This window comes from Chelmon rostratus, chromosome 21, assembly GCF_017976325.1.
Source record: "Chelmon rostratus isolate fCheRos1 chromosome 21, fCheRos1.pri, whole genome shotgun sequence".
NCBI lineage: Eukaryota > Metazoa > Chordata > Actinopteri > Chaetodontiformes > Chaetodontidae > Chelmon > Chelmon rostratus.
The window spans coordinates 12826441-12849687 of record NC_055678.1 but is presented as its reverse complement, the minus strand read 5'-3'; the positions used below and the strand labels follow the sequence as shown (position 1 = coordinate 12849687).

General features: G+C 43.9%; 2 protein-coding genes across 3 annotated transcripts in view; both read left to right on the top strand.

Annotated features, from left to right (window-relative positions):
- Positions 1-10503, top strand: part of capn15 (calpain 15) — a 41915-nt gene extending 31412 nt beyond the window's left edge. For both annotated transcript variants that reach the window (XM_041962959.1, XM_041962958.1), the window contains exons 8-12: positions 2109-2270; positions 2385-2620; positions 2760-2929; positions 5482-5660; positions 7135-10503. In XM_041962959.1, the coding sequence (XP_041818893.1) occupies positions 2109-2270; positions 2385-2620; positions 2760-2929; positions 5482-5660; positions 7135-7312 (925 nt within the window). In that variant the 3' untranslated portion in view covers positions 7313-10503. The remainder of the gene's footprint in view (positions 1-2108; positions 2271-2384; positions 2621-2759; positions 2930-5481; positions 5661-7134) is intronic.
- A 589-nt stretch (positions 10504-11092) lies between these two features.
- LOC121625087 (putative protein MSS51 homolog, mitochondrial) lies at positions 11093-22036 on the top strand. Its single transcript, XM_041963134.1, has 7 exons — positions 11093-11275; positions 13667-13845; positions 14046-14195; positions 16163-16287; positions 16603-17166; positions 20650-20743; positions 21375-22036. The coding sequence occupies exons 2-7, from the start codon at positions 13688-13690 to the stop codon at positions 21580-21582; spliced, it is 1299 nt and encodes a 432-aa protein (XP_041819068.1). The 5' UTR covers positions 11093-11275; positions 13667-13687; the 3' UTR covers positions 21583-22036.
- Positions 22037-23247: the final 1211 nt, after the last annotated feature.

Below are 23247 nucleotides of genomic sequence, written 5' to 3'. Positions count from 1 at the left end.
TCGTGAATCTCTTTCATGATTTCAGGCCAGTTATTTACTGTAGGTGTGTCGGCCTGTAACCGTTTATGCGTGATTGCTTGCTTTGCTGCTGCAGTGAATATTTTCAGGAGGTATCTGTCATGTCCCGTTCTGGCAGATCGCCCAAATAAAGTGACAGGCACGTCAGTGAGATCAGCAGCCCAAAAATGTGTTGCATGATTCTCCAAATACTTTCCAAAATATTTATCTTTGGGCAGATCAGCAGAAAATGTGATTCACCTCATCATCCCCACAATTTCTCCAACACGTCTAGTATAACATGAGCCTGTCGATATTAGATACGTTTTCAATGCAAAAATGAACAAGATTCTTCCTACAGAATCATACATTTCACCAAAGTTTTTACATTGTTAACTGGTTATTTTTACATAAAATTCTTTCTCCCATCTCTCCTTGGTTGTGGTAAGACTGTACCGAATGTCCTTTTTTTCACATTTGAATCTTCTATTGAGGTTTTTGAATGAAGCTTTGATGTCATCACCCTGAAAGTAACATAAAATCCTCGAACAAAATCCTCAATTTGAATGAAGTGATTCAGCAGATTAAATGAGTTAGTCTTTTTTTTTTATTAAATCATCTTTTTTTAATGAATACAACACGTCAGTTTCGTCAAGATAAATACGTAGGTGTAGTTATTCCATAAATTCTCTTAGAATGTCGTTTAATTGTGCCACCAAGTGATGGAAGGCTGAGTAATCTTAGGCCTTTGTGGAGTTTGCGGACCATCTAGTATTGACACCAAACTGAGTGACAGTATTTTTGCTGTTTTTAGTGCATTGTGTTTGTTGACAAATGCATCACACACTGGTTCGCGCACCAGTGTTATTATGGAATTGTATTTTGTTGTGGTTGCTTTGGTTGGCAGGGATTGTGCAGGCAGAGGCTTAGCCCTGTCAGGGCTCTTGTCATATTCAATCACACACAGCATCAAGTCCTGTACTAACTACCTGTAAGAGTTTCATTGAAAACAAAAGTAAAAGTAATGTGAAGCATAATAGGGAGCTGTTGCCCGGGTGAAAAACACAACAGACTGAACCACAATGTTAGTAATGGCAAAATGAAACTGAACTAGCCTTAAATCAAGAGTGAAAAATCTAATAAAGTTTGAAGAAATTCACATAGCTTTGTACAAAAACATTTCTCCCTGTGTTTATATTTTGTGCAAATGACCTGAGGCTAGACTTGCACAACAGTGAGGTCATGGACAAGACTGCACTTGCCCTAAAAAGGTTTTCTCTGATCAATGGAGGGGGGGGGGGGGGGGGGGGGGGGGGGGGGTCTGTTATCCATGCACCTCGTGTCTTACAAAATAAGAGTTGCAATAAGGCCAGAAGGATCAATGTGACCATCCTCCTGAATGGCTCACACCTGAAAAATGTATTCGGCCCAGACGAGAATCCCATCTGTCTTCTGACTGTTTATTGTTTTCTCTGACAGACAAATAATCTCAGCATTGTGCGATAGGACAAAGCTACAGCCTGCGTCTGCCTGGACTTGTTTTAGTGGAAAAAGGAAAAAAAGCTGTCAGCTCATTGTACAAATATCAAGAAGCTCATATGCTGCATCAAGTGGACGAATGGGACTGATTAGTAATTACATTTCAGAGATTTGTTTCACTCAACACAAGAAGTGCTGAGATATTTGCCTCCAGTGATCAAAACCTACTGTAAAACTTCAGCATGCCCGCTTTCTCTTCCTCTCTCTTCATCCTGATTGTCAAGAAGACGTAAGGAAGATGTAAGACAGTGAGGTTAGGAAGTGATGAAACAATGAAAAACAGACTGAAAGTGAGGAAGCGGGTGTCTCTCGGGGCCTCTGTCTTTGAAGGAGGAGGTCTGATATGTTAGCAAGGTAAATGGTGTTTGTACGGCAGCACCCCTCAGAGGCTATGCTAATGTTAAAGAGCTGCTTGTGATGCATACAAATAGACTTAGCTCACGACGAGGGAGAGCAGCCGGTCAAATTGTGGGTGCCTCAGAAGAACGGGTTCTTCTGCACGTCCGGAAACATACAGGTGATGTCATATGTGCTAAAGAAGGTTTTGTCCTCTTATCCGTCACCTCCAACAGGTACTTTGACTCAGTGGACATCTGCAAGATCCACTCAGACTGGCAGGAGGTGAGACTACAGGGTTGCTTCCCCAGCAAGGCGAGCGGGCCGGTCACCGTCACAGCCCTCACCGTGCTGGAGAGGACGGCGCTGGAGTTTGCTCTCTTCCAGGAGGGAAGCAGGTAAACAGTCTCTAGCATTTTTTATCCCCTCCTTCCTCCTCTCCTCTCCTCCAGTTATTTTTCTTTTGTCCTGACCTTTGGTTTGGCGCTGACCCATCACCTCTGCCTCTCCAGGCGTTCAGACACAGCCGACAGCCACCTGCTGGACCTGTGCATCATGGTGTTTCGTGCCTCCTTCGGCAGCGGCAACAAGCTGACTCTGGGACGCCTGCTGGCCCACAGCAAGAGGGCGGTGAAGAAGTTTGTTGGCTGCGACGTGATGCTGGAGCCGGGGGAGTACGCTGTTGTCTGCTGCGCCTTCAACCACTGGCAGATGAATGTCAGCGGCACGGGAGGTCCACCCACACCCAGTAGGTGTAGAGGCATAGTGTGCACGACAGCTCTTTAGTCTTTCTGCTTATGAATATTTACTCGACTGAAACAGGACCATTCAGTTGGCATCAAACGCACAGTAACTTATTCTTAAATGCATAACCGTCTCCCTCCCAGTCTCGAGCCCCACCAGCGGAGCGGCACGGCGGCCCAGCCAGGACTTCCCCGGCTACATTCTGGCTATCTACAGCTCCAGACAGGTGATGGTGGAGCAGGTGGAGGCGACCGCCACCACGCTGGCCGACGCCATCATCCTCCTCACAGAAAACAAAGGCGAAAGACACGAGGTGAGGGACACACTTGTTTCATAATGAGGGAACATGCACACCTGTTATTGCTTCCTCACTCCACAGTGTGCACTGTCTGTCGTCCCGGCTCCCTGTCTCACACCTGCACACGCTCATGTCAAAAATATAGATTTTTCAATACATGTCGATTCTGCATATTTGAAACTATTTGAGTGCTCACTTTCTGCACCAGCTGCGCTCTCTCACTCTCTCTTCTGTGACTCACTTCTTGTCCCTCGTCTTGTTTGCTCCATTTGACAATAGCCTAAGAATTTTAAGCAGCAGCTCACGGCAGCCCTTGGTATATTACAGATTTCGTTATTGCGTTAGCTCAGTAACGGTGGCAAGCGCAGAGCCTTCGCGACCAGTTTTGGTTGACAAAAAAACAGCAGTGTTGTTTGAAAATACCTTGCGTGGTATCGAAAATGATACTGAGTGTGTTTTTTATTGAAGTTAGAAGTTCCAGTATCATAACACACCTGCACATTATTTACATTATTGGGACTTGCGTTTTCTCCCCATAAGGCGAGTCCCAACAATGTGACAGTTAAACAGATTTCCGTCCCCACAGCGTGAGCAACATACAAACACACACACACTTTGTTCATCTTTCAATATTATATATTTGCTTGTGAAGCCGGAAAACGCTCGCACCTCTGTAAGCCACTTTGAGATAACACTTTAGATTTCCTCTGCAGAGTCCCAAATCCCATTCTGCCTTAACACAGGCAAGTACGTGCACATTATCTCTCCTGCACACACACACACAGGCACTCACACCCGCGGAAACAAATTATTCTGGCGTTCCTGGACCGCGCTTTCCTGAAAGTGCTGTCACATTGGCTTGCATTTGAGAGGATGACAGAGCTTTTTAAACACTTGAGATCATCTTAAGTCATTCAGCTCCCCAGGAATTCACCACTCAAGGTAGATGGGCCAAGCACTGCGGAGTGCACGGCAGCCACTACACAAGCAGCAGTGTCTTAACAATATGCTTGAAAAAAAGTGTTTTTTTTCTGAGCGGGGTGGTAATAAATAATTTGAGCAGTGCGGAGTTTTGTATTATGAACACATATATGTGTTGCTGACAGATATTTTGTAGGTACAGTGGCATTACTGGATGCTGTTACTGGGCCACTGGCCATCTCACCTCCAGACAGAGTTGTTACTGTGAATAAAGAATGCAGTTTCACTCTGTCCAAAAATATAAATTTAACAAGTACTGAAAAATACTGCCGGTGCTGATGTGTCCAAGCCGATTCCAAACAAGTTGGGAGGCTGTGCGTCCTACCGGCCTCCCTGCAGAGAGTATCCTCCATAGACCAGAATGTGGTGCAGACCAAAGGTCTTTTGTATTATGGGAAAAACTTCCTAGCCTTTGTTATTCTACCAGAAGAAGTACCACTCTGTAGGTTTGTTTATTGAATACAAATTGGAGGGAGAGCAGCGCAAATCATACACCGTCTTACCTCTAACAAGAGGTGATCCATATACTGATTAGCAGTGATTTTATCTGCAGTCACTGAGGACTGCATCGTTGCTCCTACACCACAGCCACTTCTCAGTAACTAAACTCCTTTCCCATTCTTCTCAGCCCGCACCTGTGTTAGAATTTTAGAATGTGTTCATCTTCATCAAATGTTGTGTTTCTTCAGCTCTGCTGTGGGGCTCTGTGAGCTCACGGAAAGTTTGTGTCAGACTTGCTCCTATTTTGTTCTGGAGCATAACATTGGTGGACTTTATTGTAGCTCGTCCATCCGTTGTCCATGCGCACGGACAACCTGAAAACATAATGTCTCTGGCCGTACGTATGTACGCCAGTCCCATTCTAATAAATCTCAGGAACACCTTGTGGGAATTTATTCAAAAGTGGCACAAACATCCACTTGGACTCAAGGATGAACTGATTAGATTTTAGTGGTCAAAGGTAGCCATAATTCAGGAGCAGAAGGGCAGATTGTGACCATGTTTCACATTTGGTCAGATACTGAATTGGTGACACTAATCTTGGGCGTCCACCTTGAAACTGTGCTTATTGTAAAGCTCTTCTGTGCTGCCGGTCTGAAGATGTATATGAAGCCTCCACGTTTTATAATCTGTAGCTTCTTTACAGCAACATCCATATTTGAAGCATTGTAGTTCATCACAAGCTCATTGGTTTAACTGATATTGAGATGCATGTGATTGTTGTTGCACCATGTGATGAAGCTCTCTATCAGTCCTCTGTGCTACTCTGTAAAAGTAGCCTCTAAGTGAAGACAGCATGTTTCTCACTGGAAATTATTCACTGCAATCATACATGTCAAAATAGGGACAGTTTCCCTTTTGCCAAAAACACTCAAAGTCTTCACTACATATATTATGTAAGTCTGGACAAAGTTGCAAATGCAACTTGACTGGTTAGTGGAGGCATTCAACGGTGAGGCAGTAAGTTTCGTTCATTGTGAAATGACACTATGCTGCATATAATGTATTGGATCTATAAACATCCACAAGTGTTCAAAAGCATCTTTTCTGTTTTCTTTATTTTGTTTGTTTGTGTGTGCTCTCAGGGCCGCGAGGGCATGACGTGCTACTACCTGACCCACGGCTGGGCAGGGCTTATCGTGGTGGTGGAGAACCGCCACCCCAAATACTACCTCCACGTCTCATGTGACTGCACTGACAGCTTCAATGTGGTGTCCACGCGCGGCAGCCTCAAGACCATCGACAGCGTGCCGCCTTTGCACAGGTTCGCATGAGCACCTCATTCGCTCTCTCTTCCTCGCATCCTCACAACTCTGAACAACTCTGTTTTCCATCAAGCTATATTTCACCTTGGAAGAACCTGAATAGAAAACAAGTGAAGAGATTAAATGCTCTGGGAACATTTGGTACAGGTGCAGCGAACATTTCTGTACACAAATGCAGTGATCCCAGACGGTTTGTATTTAAGCATTCTGTATTCCTTAATAATCTACGTTAGACTGCTCTCAGCCCAATCATTGTTTTGTGTTGGTCCCTATTTTTTCTCTTCACATTAAAGTCAAAGCTTTAAAGACCTGAAAAATATTGTAGGTCCAGACACACCTGTGAAATCCAGCACAGTGGAGCTGTTCACGCAGCATTTTGACACATTACAGCACGCATTAATATAAAATTACAGCCTTATCATCTTGAGGTTATGTCCCACATAATGGTGAACTGTAAAATGTCACCATGCATGAGGACCAGGTCTTTTAAGGCCATTTTCGCTCATCTAACGAGAACATAATGTTCACTTGACAAACATTCAGTGCTGCTGTATCACACTCTTACTTTACGATGTTCTCACTCACTTGCTGTTCCGCAGTCAGTTCATAGGCCAAAGCGTTTAGCAGCTAGGTAATCATAATCAGGACAAGATGTGATTCTCACTGTTGTGTACTAAGATATCCCGAAGATGATAGAAGCCAAAGTGAAAAGAAGACGTTTTTATTTTTCTACATTGCCTGTCACATTTCCTCATCTTGTCCTCAAAATGGACTGAATTTGACAAACAAGCTACTCCAGAGTGCTGAATAATCAACTTGTGTTCCTCTAAACCCAAAAAAAGAACTTGCTGTCCAGCTAATAAACACTTCCAACATCAGTGGCATACTTAGGGACTGTCTGAAAAAACTCATCAAGATTTGTGTAAAAACAAAGGATTAACATACTTACACCAAAAAGATTAAAAAAGACAAATTCATATTTATTTTAATCAATTGAATGGCAGTGTGGCTCAAAAATATTGATGTTCTAGTCCATCAGCAGCCACAGACTTGATCATTCTTTAGATTTAGTTGTTTATTTTGCAGCTATTTATTTGAAGTTTGAGAGCGGCTGATTTTCACCATTTCATTGTTTTCTATAAATATACTACTTTGACATATTTAGGGGATGGTATTGCAGTTTTTGAAGATAAGAGGAGGGTCCAAATATTAATTACACTGGGGAGAACCATTCTTTGAAATGAAATAAAAGGTTCAACATGCAGTCCATTCACTCCAGTATTTATCATACAGTCCCTTACTTCACTTCACCAAACACAATGCACAACAGAAAAATACCATATTTGTATTCAGAATGCTCAGCGTGTGCTTGATCTGCCTGATCTGAAGCTGGAGAAGCCTAAAACCGGAGCTGTCTCTCAGCTTCTCCTTTTTTTATTTCTCTTTTTCAATGCTCTTTGTCTCCCCCTGCAGGCAGGTGCTGGTGGTACTGTCACAGCTGGAAGGAAACGCTGGCTTCTCCATCACCCACCGCCTGGCTCACCGCAAGGCCGCACAGGCCTCCCTTGGAGACTGGACCCCCACCAAGGCCACCCACAGCCCCCAGCTCACTCCGGACATTGACGGCCTGCACCGGCCCAGGCCTCTATGACCACCGCCCACTATCTCGCACGCACACAGGCTATAATCCAACGAACTGTCAGACCACTGGAAAACCAGGCGAGGGAGGGCGAGTGGTGTGTGTGGCCCTGAAACACAGAGAAAGATGCACATTTGTGTGTCTTGTTGGATGAACACACACCTGAATGTAAAGCAGAAAGGGGCAGCGTTTATGTGCTGCCCTCTTAATGCTTCATAAAAGTCTTCATCTGGCTAGCGCCCCCCCTTTGCCAAGTGGATGTGCCATGTCCGGATGAAATGAGGGAAGTGGGCCACAGTGGGTGACCAGGACTTACTCACAAAACAGTTTTTTTTTTTTTTACCCAGGCACCTGACAGGATCCAGTTCAGACTGTAATTTTCTTTTTTTTGTACAAGCGCTGTATGTGGAACAGAAGTCGCCCATGAGTTTCGTATTCGTGGAGACAACCCTGCTTTCAGAGAGCTTCACGGGAATCGGGGTGGAGTGCCGTAACTACTGAGCCATTTTCTGGCCCACAACCTATGAGCCAATCACCCGCAGCGATCAGACACTTATCCTATGTTGTCCACGAGGACAGCTAACAAAGCAGGAGACTTCAGGGGGGAGTTTATCTCACTCAGCCCTCAGTACGGTACTTAATGAGCCAAACCCAGCTTCTACTTCTACTCATAGTCATTCGTTTTGTTTTGTTTTTTTATTTGAGAATATACACATCGGTGTTGCTCGTTTTATACGTGACCCTAGTTGCCGTTTTGTCCATATTTGTGTTTTTGAGGTCGTAGGAAAAGCCATCATTCATACAGTACTGTTTGTCCCCGCTCTCCATCATCACCACAGTGCTGTCTAGCGCTCTCTCTAGCTCAGGACCAAACCCATGATTTGTACAGGAAGCTGGAGTCAAGACTTCAAGCTGATGTGTGTGGCAGGTGTACGGTGCATCTGGAATAGCATCTTCCTGTCTCTCTGTTGTTCGTCCCTCAACACGCTTAACCAGCCAAGCTGTGGTGCAGAGAGTAGTTGGGGAGTTTTACCTTGTGAAATACTGACAGAATTCCCACGCTCGCGCTTCGATAGACTAACGTACAATTTTCGCCTTTCTCCCTACAGAGAAACAAACACTGTACCTCCTTTCTTCCCTTTCCCTTATTTACTTTAATTCATTTTCACTCAGCCTCGGTTTGAGGTCTGAGCGCCGGAGGCGAGTCATTACATGACCGGCTTTGTAGTTTTCCCCTCAGGCGTGCTGGCTTTTCTCATCCAGTTCGGCAGTCGGTTTACATCTTTCCACATAAATTCACACTTGGGGAGCAACTCTGCTCTCTAGACATTTATATAGAGTGAATTAATGCTGCATCTTGCACTCTTGGATTATGACACCCCAAAATTTGTGTCTGGTCTGTATTTTTTTTTTTTTTTTTTGGTACTGGAGGTCAGTGAGTATTTGTCTATTTTTCACACATCAACAGATTGCCAGTGTTTTGATTTACACTTTGGCGTGCTTCGGGAGTGGGGAGCTAGTGGCTGTTTGAACAGTCGGTTTGCCATAGGGGAGCTCTTAAGAGGAGCTGCCGAGTTTACTTTGCGAGGTCAGGGACCATTTTTGTTTGCTTGGGTGCAGTGCGAGCATCTGGGCCATCCTCCCGCAAGAATACACTGACAGCACATTAGCGACAGCACTGTGTCCTCGTGTAATAACAAATTACCATTTTGTCAGGCTGCGTGCACACATAACAAGAGAGCGAAGGGGACCCCTGAGACACTTCGTGACACAGAAAATAGTTAAGTTCCCTCGCAGTTTGGGCTGCGTTGTTTCAAAGGCTACAATTGCCTACAGCTTGTTTTTTTTTACGTAGGTGCTCTTTCAGGGCTTCACCCGCTTCCAATCTCTACAGTGTCAAAGCCATTACTCCTGCTTCCCTAAGGATCTTTCAGTCCTCACCATGGCAACATAGATGTTTCATGAGAGACAGGGGAAAGACTAATGCGGTACTATAGTAACAGACTGGAGTGGGAGACTTTTTGTTAAGTAAAGTTGATGTCTTACTATTATGTAGTGAAATGGGGAAAAACTTGAAAGCGAAATCCTGGAAAAAAAAACGAAATTTTCATGTCAAGATCAGAGTCTAAACATTAATGTTCCAGCATGAGACGATTCAGTTCAGGAGTCAAACAAGTCCTGAAACACGCGTCATCTCATGAGCGTCGTCCCTTCTGTTAGCATTGTCAGCGGTGATGGTAAGTGGCAGCGCCGTGTCCCAATGCTCGCAGCCTTACTCGCTGGTAAGACTGCACTTCACGACACCTTCAGGACAGTTTGTAAGAAAGCTACTACACCAGCGTCACGTTTCTTTGATGAAACCTGAAGCTGAAGTAACTGTAAATATGTTTTCCAAAGAAACATAATGACCACTTTCAGAGTCTGTCTGCCCTGTGTGAGTGTGTGCGTGCTCACAGCTAGCTGTGAACCTAGTGTCTAATTTATTGTATAAGTGATTCACAGGCCCGTTGTCTAATGAATAATGTTGAATACTGGACTGATGAATGACAGATAAAGGAATGTGATAATTTATGGCTTTAGTTTGAGCCCAGAGGGATTAGCTTGACGAGAAATGAACCTGCACTGAAACACCTGCAATGACGAGACACCTCAAAATTCAATGTCGTCTCTGGATCACTTTACATTTACATGAGATTGATTTTTTCTTTTTTTTTTATACTATGTTTTTGGTTCGTTTTTGTGTCATAATTGTCATTTTGGCTCGTGCTGGTGTCCTATGAACCTACTCCTCTTCTGTGAAGTCGTGGTGGTGACTCTTCTGTGTGTCATGGGCGCCCCCTGCTGTTGAAGAGGCTGCAGCCAGAGGACGGCAGGTCATTCCTAGACCAGCCAACTCAACGCCTTTTCTCTCCTTTGTCTGGTTCCCTCCTTGTAAATTGTACAGACTGCAATCTAAAGCCACACAAAAGTTAAAAAAAAAGAAGAAAAAAATTAACTGACCCTTTTAAACTTGTAAAAAAAAATGAAAGTATGATAGTAGAAACAAAAAAAATGAAACCTAATGCTGAAAAAAATGGAACTCTGAATGTGATATATATTTTATTGATCTTTTCTGGGGGGGATATGAGTATATGTGTACAAACATGTATGTTTAATTTTCAATCTCAGGTTCCAATGGACCAAATAAATTTTTTTAAATTAAAGGCGGCGCTTGTCATTATTACCAGCATAAATGATTTCCACATGCAGAGAGGCTTTGTTGCTGAATAATATAACAGCCTGACATGCACACATAATTCTGCACTGTCAGAGCAGAAATTAGTTTTTGCATTTGTTTACTTATTTATTCTGTTCAGGCTGTTGTACTTTATGAATAACAAGAGGGAGTCAAACCTTTCAAGCTGCAAATATTACATAATCGTGTGATGAATGGATAATGTATGTGCATATCAAAAATGTTTGTCACTTACACATTCACTTGTTTACTGCTCTATTATTGAGTCCAGAAATCCCACTTTCTGCTGCGTTATCACTGATTCCTCTTTGCTTTCTTATCCTGGCCTGCGAAGTGCCTCTTCTCATCTCTGAGCACCCTTCCCCCCGACAGACAGAGTGTGGTTTTTGCAGAATATATCTCTCAGGTGTCTTGTGTGCATGTGTCCACTCCCTGTTGGAGTCTCCACCTCTTCTCCCTTCACTCCACCCTTCTTTTTCTAAAAATGTACTTCTGTCCTTCCTTCTTCGGCCCCCATCTTCCTCTGAGGAGGACCTCCTGCACAGCCCATCCAACTCCCTCTCCCACTCATTAGTTCCCATCTATAACCTCTGTGGCTCTGTGGTGGTAACTTTTACTGACCCCAGCAGAGACACTGTGGAGCCTCTACAACGTGGTGACAGCATAAGGACCTGTCAATCACTTTCTTCTCTCCTGTGCTGAGATCTCAAAAAAGCCACTCTGCTCATCTGGAACCGAAGGTATGACTGCTAAAGTATCTGCCTGTGTGTTGGTGTTGTGAAACACCATCTCCTTCTTAGTTGCGGGGTGCATGGCAGGGCGAGGCGAAAATGTGATAATGCTGTGTTCAGATAGTCAGCGGAAGGACTTTGCATGCTGAAAACTTAACAGTGTCACGGTCAGATGTGTGAGGAGAGACAAGGGAAACGACCTGCCCTCTCCTGGGAAATCTGTTCCTTTCAAGCCCCCTGCCTCCCTGGTGCTCTGCAGATATGAGGAGCTAATTAGATATAGGCCTTTCAATTTTGTCTGAAGACATGATAAGGCTAAATCACTCCCCAGCAACACTTAGTATGAAATTGAAAAGATACAGAGTTCCTCAAAGTAGAGGAAATGTTGTTTTCGTGTCAGGCTGGAACTCGCTGCATTGTGAGCACAAAATAGTGTCTCGTTGTGACAGAGAAAAGCATTTATTGTGCGATCAAGTTGCAAACTGACTTTTTGTTGCTGCAAGCTGCATGGAGATGTCAAGGCCAGGTTAAGTGCTGCTGTGCTCTCGAGACAGGTTGATATGTTTAATCACAGTAAACAGGAAAACTAGATTACACACACTTGATCTAAACCCAACAGAAGTGAGATAAATGTTGCAAACTTTCATGATTTTAATAATAAGTAACTCTTGGATGTTGGTTTCCAGTAAAATCTAAAGAAAGACTGAAGGAGGCATGTCAGCCGCTGGTGTGCTACACCACCAGATGATCACATTTCCCTCCCTTCTTATTTACCCCCCCATGTCAGGCCAGTTAAATAAATCATGTGACTTGCAAGTGTTGGGACGAGGCACGATGACCTAACTGGAAGAGCGTGCTCCACGAAGCCTTGGCCTGTCTGAGATTTGGATCATCCTTCCTGTCATGAGAGTTTCTGTCGTCAGGGAAGTGTATGTGTGTGACAGAGGGTGTATTTTAAAGCACAAAGGCAGTGCTGGCTGCAGTGTCTGCTTCTCACTGTGGCATCTGTGTTGAGGAAAGATACCTGTGTCTGGAACATAACTCAGAATGATGTATGTACAACCTGTTTCGCTCTTGTGCATTTTTCAAATGTTATCACTGGTTCCGAAATAGCTTCTGAGGGTCCTGGCAGCAGTGATGCATTATCAGTGGTAGCATTTCAATCCCTGTCTGGAGTTTTGTGTCAGCGCGGTGCGTCACTTGTCGGGGTTGTCGGGGTGCTTAGTACAAATTCCTCCATGTGGCTGTATGTCCTTCCACCAGAGTCCACATTCCCAGCCCTGCTTCTTCTCATTTGTCAGTCTGAGCTGGTGGTGGTGGTGGTGGGGGCACTCTGCTGTGAATCTATCAGTGAGCACACAGCACACACAGATAAACTGATGGATTTGATGTTCCACAATGCGGGCTGTGTTGACGGGGGCACGTTGTTTCAGGTGCCGATGAGGCAATGAAACATGATCCAGGTGCAGTTTAACTAACAGATCCACGAGTTTAAAGGCTTATCAGGCACTGAAGCACTGCATAGCACTCTATAATACTCTGCGACAGGATTATACAACTCTGGAAAGTTATCTCAATGGAAGTTATTTCATCTTTCATTGTGACAAACATGAGGCAAACTGTAAAAACGTGGCGTTGTGTTACAAAGACATCTTCGAGGAATGTGTGCATGCACATATTTGATTGGCCAATGCATCACCTTAGTTGGCAACGTTGAGTTGTTGTCCCTTGTTGTTTTTTCCAAGTTCTGAGCACACCCAGCTTCACTGACGGTTTGTGTCTGAGAGTACACTCGTACATCGCTGCAAGGTGACAGCCACACGAGTCAGCAAAAACAGCAAGTTACTCTTAAAGTGTCTGCCCAGGTCAAACAGTCTTATACTTTAGTATATTGTAGTATAATTTCTTTATAGAAAAGTCATTACATTGTTTACTTTTGGTGTTTAATTTAAAGTGTGTTTGACATTCTTTTAAAAAGTGTGCTTCTGAAGTTCTACTTAGTATTAAAAATAAATTCACTAATTCTGCAATACTTAAAATGACATTTCAAAGTACTTATGAAAATTGCTCTTTATTAGAAATAGTACTTAAAAAGTGTACTAAATTAAAAATACTTCTAAAAGTACTAAAGTGTACTTATTAAAAGTATAAATATTTCCAGGTCCTTTGGAATACACTATTATCATGCTGCACTTTCACTTCAATTTAAGTATATTTAAGTATATTTCCAACACACTGGTGATATAATACAGTTAAACTGTAAGTGTGTTTTGAATAATCATGGGTCATGATTTTCACTTGTGTACTTCCGTACACAGAGTCCACTCTTTGAAATGGTCCAAACATGCAGTGCGTGTCCATTATAGCATGAGGTGTTTATTCAATTCATTCCTCTCCTAGTGGACTTTGAAGTTCCACAACATGGCGTCCCAGATCCCAGCGCTCCCACAGTCCCACGCTCCAGGGACCGACAGTGTTTTTTCTGTCCAGTCTGGATTTTACTCTCTGGACTCCAATGTCCCCGGCCTCTCTAAGGTGATTCTAGACAAGCTCAATATGAAGGACTACGGAGAATACAGGTAAAAGCTACTGATGCTGTTTCTCTTCTGCGGTCTGACTTTCACACCCTCCAGACTGAGATTAGTTTATATAGCATGTATGTTGAAAATTGAAAATTATAGTATAGTTGCACCTCATGGCTTCATATGTCAGTGCTTTCACTGCTTCCTCTGTGTGTTGTTAGTGTCTTTTCTTGAACGTGTCCCCTGCTGCTGTTAAGGGCTGCTGTTGAAGGAAAGGCCAAAGGGATCTCGTTCCGCAACTACAAGGAGTTGTTCCAGAAGATGGAGGAGACCTTCAAGTTCTGCACCAGCTGCAACAAACTCCCAGAGCACCTCGCCGAGGGCCAGGCCCTGAAGCGCTGCGTGAAGTGAGTGCAGAGTCACAACTGAAGGATGACGCTCGGCAGTGATTGCGGAGATGTGTTGATGTGTGGTCCGTGATGCGTGATTTTGCAATATTCTGGCATTAACTGTGATCAACACTAATTGTTGCTGACAATCTGGTATTTTAGGTGACTGAAAGCTACACCATTGTCTGGTCAGCTCTGTTATCACCCGGTCAGGACATTGTTTTGACAATAGCTGTCATGTGTGAAGCATTACCAGTTGTATCAGCAGCACAATGATAGGCCGCCAAGGTGTGGACAGCTCTACAGAGGTGGACAATGGCCAGTGGCAAATATAGCTAAGTCCCCTGACTGTGATTCATCTCTCTGCTATTTGGCAGCTTATTAAGAGCAGCTTAATGCAGTTCATAATGTCACAGCTTCACAAAGTGCATTTCAAGGAGTGTATTGAGAATAAGGATATGCTGCATATTAACAAGTGCCTCATTGTTTTTGTTCCTCATTTTTCTTCTGGCTCTCTGCTTCCCCCGTCGCTTCTTTTCTAACTTTCTCTCTCTGATTCACACACACACACTCTCTCTCTCTCTCTCTCTCTCTCTCTCTCACACACACACACACACACACGCACACACTTGCATGTGCGACCCCTTGAAATTCTCAGCTGCCACTGCCTCTCTCAGAAAACTTACCATCAGCAGACGTTGAGGCAGAAAAAAACAACAGAACTGCTGACAACTGAACTTTGATAATTACTTCCCATCACCTTTCTCTCTCTCTCTCTTTGATTCACATTGATCTATTTATTACTCTTACGGCTGAGGTATCTCTGCAGAGGTGTTTTATATATTACCTTTCAAGGGCACCTGTGTTTTCTCACCTTGTTTGGTCTCACGCTGTCCACTTGTAAGCCTCTTTTGAAGGATTAGGGCGCCCAGAGTGTGACAGAACACGTTTGCTGATAAATGATTTTATGGAAATTTGTGTGCCTCTAAGGCTGCAAATGATTGCAAAGTAAAGTAATATAGTCTCCCACGGCACCAACTGGCGCTGGCTGTCAGACTTCTAATCCAACACATTACCTCACCACCTGAACAGGGTGACAATGCAAAAGCCCACATCCATACAAAGAGGTTGCGTGGTCGATAATAAATTCTAGCTTCTACATACCGTGGCTGTTTTTGCCAGCTGTTGTCTGAAACAGGACATAATTCATGTTCAGTGTCACGAGTTTTCCAATGATTGAGAGGGTCAGACATAAAGACGGGTTCTATATGGATGTAAGATGCTATTTATGTCCTGCCAGGAGACATTCAAGCTGATTGTCTATTAATAAACAGGTGTCCTGGTGCGGCCATAAATGATCTTCTTATAGCCCCTAGCCGATGAGGTAATTGATACTTTGGTTTGCATAAAATACCCAAAGAGAAAAATGTTATTGAATCGCAATCCATCACTGATGACTGAGGCATAGCACTGAACACAAAGTACACACACACACACAAAAATTGATCCGGAGAGGGTTAGTATAACACAATACTGGGCTGATTTTACCCAGTAAAATGGAGTGTTCTGATCCAGCGTTAATGCTAATGTTAACCCACTGGTACTGGGTAACATTAACCAGGGTAACATATTGTGTTGCAATATTGAACCCACACTGGGGCAATTATTTTTTATAGTGTACAGCTGAGTATGACAGGAGTGTTAATAGTTTTCCAGGTGTTTGGTCATGATCCAAAGTATTGGGCTGATAGAAATGTTTACCTCTCAGGATTTTTCTAGCAAATTTTATAGCAATCTCATGTAATAGTTTTCATGATATTTTACGCCGGACCATGGTGGACTGACAGACAGACAGAATGAAGCTGCCATCTCTAGAGTCATGTTTTTAGCATGGCTAAGGATTCAAATGTAAAACAGTTATAGTTTGGGGATATAGCTTCCATGCTTTGCGTAATTTTCTTTTCCCTGTCAACTTTCTGTCACAGGTGCTTGAATGTGTACTACTGCACTAAGGACTGTCAGAAAAAGGACTGGCCTCAGCATAAAAAGGTCTGCAAGATCCTGCGTCTGGTGGCCATTGACAGGCTGGTGGAGTGGCTGATGTTCACTGGTGAGAAATGGAAAGGCGGTGCAGCTGAAATTAAACTGCCTTAATGGCTGTTTGAGTTCACAAAACAGAGAAATCACATTAATGAGATGGCATATTTTAACGCTGAGCTGCAGAAATGAAACGCTTGAGAGACAGAAACTGACAGAAAGTTGCAGTGCAGTACTGGTGCAAATTTTGATTAAAGTTCCTCAGCCTTTGAATCTCTCTGATTGCTTTTCAAACACCATGTACACTAGCCTGGCAGAATCAACACTAATCTGTGTCCTCGGTTTTGTGTCACATAAATCCATCATGAATGTTCTGCCACTCGTGCAGGAGACCTGCCGTTCCCCACTGAGAAGTGGTCCAAGTCCGCTGCTGAGGTGAAGAACTGGGAAGACTGGCTTCCTATGCAGGGGGACCTCACGCCACGTCTGGATGCCATCTTGTCGGGTGCCAGCATGGCAACCCTTTGGAAGAACGCCAGCAGGCCGAGGCCGGAAGACTCTGATCTGCAACAGTCTGTATGGCGGATTCAGAGCGAATTCCTCTCTCGAGTTCTCACAGTCGGGATGGCCATGCAACGCTTTGGCCTCGACCCGTACGCTAAGCCGCTCACTATACACTTAGCAGGTGCGTCCCACAATGAGACCATGGGAGCCAGACTGACTGACTATGACGAGCTGAACTACATGTTCCCCGGGCACCAGGGTATCGAGATAGTCATGGTGGGTCCGGAGGTGGTGGACGGCCCCATCATGAGGCCTCCTCTCAGGGCGTTTGGCCCCAAGCAGAGGGTCTACATCAGCGCCAGCAAGGGCCTCTACCACCAGTTCTGGGAGGATGTGGTGGAGAAAGAGGAGGCAGCCAGGCCAGATTTGGTGGTCGGATTTCATCCTGGTATGTACACACAACATCCTGCCAAACAAAAGCAAACAAAAAATAAGAGATGAGATCGTACGACCTCTAAAATCTTGGGATAGGTCTGGCTGAAAGGAGATTTTCACCTCAAAACCCCTTTAAAGCAACCAGTAAAGAGCATGATGCGGCTATAAATAGAAACTGCTCCACTTAAGTGGTCAGATGTCTTGGAGAACCAGTGACTCGTCTCCCTTTATGCTCGTTTGACAATTACCTCTTTCAGAGAACAGAGCAGGCAGGAGACGTGTGACTCGCCAGATCTGGCCTATTCATTAACGCGTCAGGCTTTTATTGGGGATTTGGGTGATTAATGGGAGCAGCTGGGAAAGACTTTGGCTTCTGATTGCTGGACTCAGCATAATGTCAGTAAGCTGCCCTTTTGAAAGACGAGTCTCAGTTTCGCCCAGTTTCACTCTGATGAACTTTGCGAGCTGCAGTCGTGTGCAAAAACAATCTCACCATCCGTGTCCCCATTTTCAGTCTGAGGACATACACTGTTCTCATCGAATAAAACACTCTTCCTTGAATAATGGATCAGACTTTTGGAATGCAATATAAAACTTCAACATTTTCTCCACTTCATGACAAACGGCTCGTTAGACTGGAAGTCTATCGTCTGTCCCATTGTCCACTCCCACAGACTACCACCTCATTAAAGTGTCACTATAACCTCAACATCCTAAGCTCTCGCACTGAATCAGATCGCTGACCCTTTAACCTGCAAAGCAGCAGTAAAGCCCCAACCCAACTGCGTCCGTAACCCTTGGCTCAGTTATCACTGCAGGCTTCACTGGAGCTAAATATACGGGAATCAGTCAGCCTGCGAGTAAACTGCCTGAGTGCCTGGCTGCGTTTCATACCGCAAAGCTGGCCGAGCGCTGCGTTATGACACAGTTTAAGTGATAGAGGAGCAGGGGGCATGGCGAAAGGAATAAAGTGGAAGGTGTGTATGTATGCGCAAGTGGCGAAGAGAAAGAGAATGAGAAGGTTGGGGGGGGGGCGGTGCTGGAAAGCAGTGGAGAACAGCCACTGGCCTTGGAGGGTTAGGGAGGGAGGGTGGTGTCAACTGTCAGTTCTCACAAAGGAAATGAATGTGTCATCCATGCAAAGATGGAAACACAGACACAACATCCAGATAGCTTTTTGTTATCTTTGATGAAATAAACTGTATTTTCATCATGTTAAAACAGAGGCCAGGACACAAAGGAAGTCTATTACCATGAACACCAACTTTATCCACCATATGGCCCAAATTCGCCCCGGAGCCAGGCAATTATTGCAGTCATTAACAGTCAGACCGTTATGTCTCTTTGTCACCTTATCTCCGGAGGGTCTAACCGCCTAAACACTTACTCCCTGTTAAATGTTTTATCATGATGAGAAGTGTAACCTCAGGGATGTTGGTATCGTGCCATGCATTATTCAGATTAAAATCCTCTCTCTCTGCAGTTCTTCTGGAAAGATGTGGCAGGCGGTGGATAACATGATACCATCTGTGTGCCAAGCCTCACAATGCTCTGCCGCTGTGGCATGCTCTGCCCCCCCCCCCGCGACACACTTACAACCAGTATACACACCAGTATGCGCTAAACAGCTGAAGCTTTAATAAATTCATGGCTTACTTTCAGATTTCTCACATGCATACTTTTTCCGAGATGCTGATTAAAATTTAATCTGTGATTACATGTTTCCCTTGGACAAACTAATAATGTGAGAGTGTCTCCGTCAGCGCAGGGAAATTCTCTGTTTGCTGCTCTCCCGGTTTTGTCTCAGTCAAGGACACTTAAGCTGGATGGATTTACAGTATTTGCTGCCATGGTGGCTCCAACTTCAGTCATCTGATTGAAAGTCAAGCTATTCACCGCACTACCCGTGCTGCTCAGAGGGGAAAAAAAGACATACTAATGATATAAACCAGAGTCAGGGGAAAGCGACATCTGTCAGTTAATATGCTGCAGGATTATGGACCCAGCCCCAGCATTTCTGCACTGGAATGACATGAATTCTCAGCTGCCGTGGTGCAGGTCGAGTTAGGATAAGCTTTCTCCAGTCCAGCTGAAGTTTTGAAGTGAGGTCAGCTTGTTGGGGCCAAGATTAGCGTCATCATTTTGACTGATGATTTTGGCTGACTGCGAAGCGACACTTTCAGGAGGACGGATATTCTAACAGGAGAAAGACACGAGCATCAGTCCTAATCTGTTCCCTGGGGTCTCTGTCACTCTGTAAAGATCTGTATGGTGAGAAACAGACAGCTCAATAAGGGCTTTGTAGCATCAGTGTCATTCAGCTGATTTATGCTGCGTTCAGGTGCTCCTCGGATGTTCCCTTTTCCCCATTTGGAACGTTGTTCTTGTGACTTATGACTGCTTCTGCTAATGACTTGTAAATCACTCCTCTGACTCATCTAAGTCACTCTATGTGGACAGCAATTAATAGTTACAACATGATACCAAAAAAGAGCAACATCCAATATGTGAATTAAAAACACATTTTTGCCACCAACCATTCATTTTTTTTGCATATATGATGTCAGAGTTGGTAAATTCCCGATTTGCTCCAGCTTAATGGGGTGCACACATAATTTTCGGAGCAGGGGACTAATTTTTCCGATTGTACCAACACCATGTGAATGCAGGATTAATCAGGGAGGTATGTATGTTGACAAAGTGGATTATAATGAATGAAATGCCCTGAAAATGTATTTTTTTCAATCAGCTTCTTCCTGTGATTCATGGGATCCTGAATAAGATCACTGTTTGCTAAAATGAGGACAGTTTTGGTTTCTTGTGAAGTTTATCAGCCAGGTCCTGCCAAGCAGTGGTATGATGATGATGTAGGAAGAACTCCGCTGATACAAGCTTGAGTTAAAGAGACCTTTATTAACAAGCAGTATCAGATCAGATGCCGGCCATCCGAGAGAGCTTCAGGGTCAGATCAGAAGACTCTGCCCTTAACATAAAGACAACACAATATATAGCATGGCATTTCGTCTTACTCCACCCATACTTTTCCTAATTCAAAAACCAGATCATGTTCTGGGCATATGTGCCACTGAGGAATGTTTTCCTTTGCGACAAGCTATATCTATCTCTTTGAGAGGTTTACGTCCTAATAGCCCCTCTATAAACTTTACCACCTTTGGTGTCCCTTTCCCTGCTCTGACCCTATGTGGTCTCACAAACTACAACTAAAAGTAATCTACATTTAAACATCAGTTTACCCCAATTATGCTTAATCTAACATATATTTGGTATTTAGTTGATCTGATCATATACCTCACTTGACAGTAAAAAAACGTCTGCTTTCTGATTTCCTGTCATTGCATTGAAGTGGGTGGAGCTTTGATGGAAAAAAAGGTGATGTTTCAGTCCTGAGTTTGAGTCCTGAGGTTTTGTCTGTTTGAGAGCCTGTATCACTGTGTATCATCACTTACAAGTGTGTTTTTATATGTTTTTAACACAGGGTTCCACGCTAACCAGGGTCTGGTAGAGGGTTGGCTTCCCACCCTCCTGCTGCTCAGAGATTATAACATCCCTACTCTCTTCTCCATGTACAGGTTAGTCCCAGTATTGTAACTCTGAATCATACACCTGTTTCACATTTTACTGCTGGGATAATAACATTTCTTGCCCTCTCAGAAAAAGTTAATATTTTAAGTTCTTTGTGCCACTGGGACTCATTAACTCACAAATCTGCTAGCCAAAACTCTGGAATAGAAATGTTTTTCCCGATGAATAAGAAGCCTCCTCCACCTCCGCCTCCTTCTGTATTGTTCTATATTAAACCCTGCCCTCCCTTATGGCTGCTCCTCACCTGACCTCATCACCACAGTCCTCAGTCTGAACACAGTTATTGTTGCCCACGACCCAGGCCGCACCACTCTTTCCCTCTGGTGGCAAATAGCAGTTTCTTGTTTGTGCACAGGCCAAGTTGAAGAAAAGATTTATTTCTTCTGCTGCAGGCGCTCTCAGCAAACTCCCCCTGTAGACTCTAACTCGATGATATAGCAAAGTTATTGATGTTGTTCTCTTTCTCTTCTGTTGATGCTGCTCTGCCATAATTTCAAACTGCTTTCCTGTGGGTGGATGTTAAAATAAGTCTTTGAGGTGTTTAAACTCTCCTCCGTCTCTCCCGAGGACGATAAAACTTGCTTGATTAATTGATTCCTCTGCTGTCTCTCTCCACAGCGAGATGGAGCTCAAGTGCTCACTCCAGATCCTGTTGGAGTTGGAGATGCACATCAGGGACAGTGGGCCCAATCCATTTAGCTCACAGAAACCAGAGCAGGTCCAGTCCTGCCCCAACAAAACCCCCGTCTACTGCAACTCCCATTATGTCTGCTTCCAGGGACTGCTGCCTCAAGAAGACTTTGAAGAGCCTGGGCCAGTCAATTAAGAGGTCATGATAAGGAAAGGCCTGTTTTTGTTGTGCCTCCACTTTAAAGATTTTTCAGCCTTTCAGATATGGACATTGCTTAGCTGTGCTGCCACTTGGCACACATGGACGCTGAAGCTTAAACTCTCAGCTGCGGCAGAAAAGGTTTTTCATAGAGAAGAATGTACAATCACTGCTGCACGTGTCCTGAACACTGTTCTTTCAGTTCTGAAATTATCAATTAATGAAACAGATACAGAAATCACTCACAGCTCATTATTTAGGATGATGGCACCTGAGGGCATCGGCGGGCCACAAAGGTTTTTACTGTTAGCGCCCCGAGGTAGCACGGCTGCTGGATATAAAGAGTCATGCATGTACATACGTAATGAGACCAAAATGAGTTCTGCGGCTAGAACCATTCCCAAATCTCACAATGACTGCACGAAATCAGATCATACGTGTGCTAATGTAACACATGGTCTAAAATTACGCTGAATAAATTATGCAGTGCCACAGTGCCTGAATTTATCTAACTGGCGTCTTTTTTTTTCTTTTTAATTTTTTGTGACTCTGTTTCTAATTTGTAGTCATTGCAGGACTTGTACAGGATATAGGATTTGTATAGCACTATCTCATCTCATTACAATAAAATAGCAAAAAAAGTGTTGATAAGCGAGAACATTCATGCGCATGTACACATATGCACACAAACATGCCAACATACATATTGTGCAAAGCAATTCAAAGTGCTTTACATATAAGCACAGCACCAAAAATGATTAGAAGCACAGATGTTTGTGCATGTCTAGACATAAAGACATAAAAACATGCACATACAATCATACATCCTGGACAAATATGGTGCATCCAGCTCACGACTGGGAACGGAGATCTTTAGTTTGGTTATAAAGAACACAGTGTTGGAGCAAGTCTGAAATCAGCAGGGAGACTGCAATTCATTCGGCGCATAAATGCTAAATGCCAGTGGATGTTGTGCTGGTGAACATCACCCTAACCTGCCTACACCTGTGGCTCTGTTCCACACGTGTTTATGCTTCAGACATGCGATCACTATGGATTTGTCTCATTCAATAGAGAATATAACAGGAGCCTCTCCATAGGAAATCATGCCTTTTCCCTAACTCTTTACACACTCTTCATAATAAAAAAGCCAAAAAGCAAAGCAGCATTTGCTCTGATGGCTGTTTTTAGCTGTATTGAAGGTTGATGACTGTAACACCACCACACAATACAATGTAATCTAAAAAAAACTGCACGAGCCACAGCCTTCACTAGAAGAGTGCATTCAGAAGAGCGCACATCTCCGTCAGGTGTCTCTGGGGTCATGTGGTTGGGGAGCAGGGAGTGCAGGGCAGGCTGTGTGTTGGTGCATGAGAGTAGTGGAACAAAGGGGAGACAATATGCAGGTTCAGAAACACCAGCAATGTAAAATATTAATTTCAAAGTGAAAATGAATCCACCAACGCTGACAGGGCCATCACATGCTTTGTCCCGAGAGGAAGCAAGATTCCAAATTGAGGCAGTTGTTGACCACTTGCTGCCCGTTAACAGGAGTGAAGAGTCAGCAGTATAAAACAGAGCAGTCAATAAAATGGTTTTTCATAGATTGTGAATCACTATGCCCAAGAGAGTTCCTTGCGCATGCCGTCATAAACGTGCACA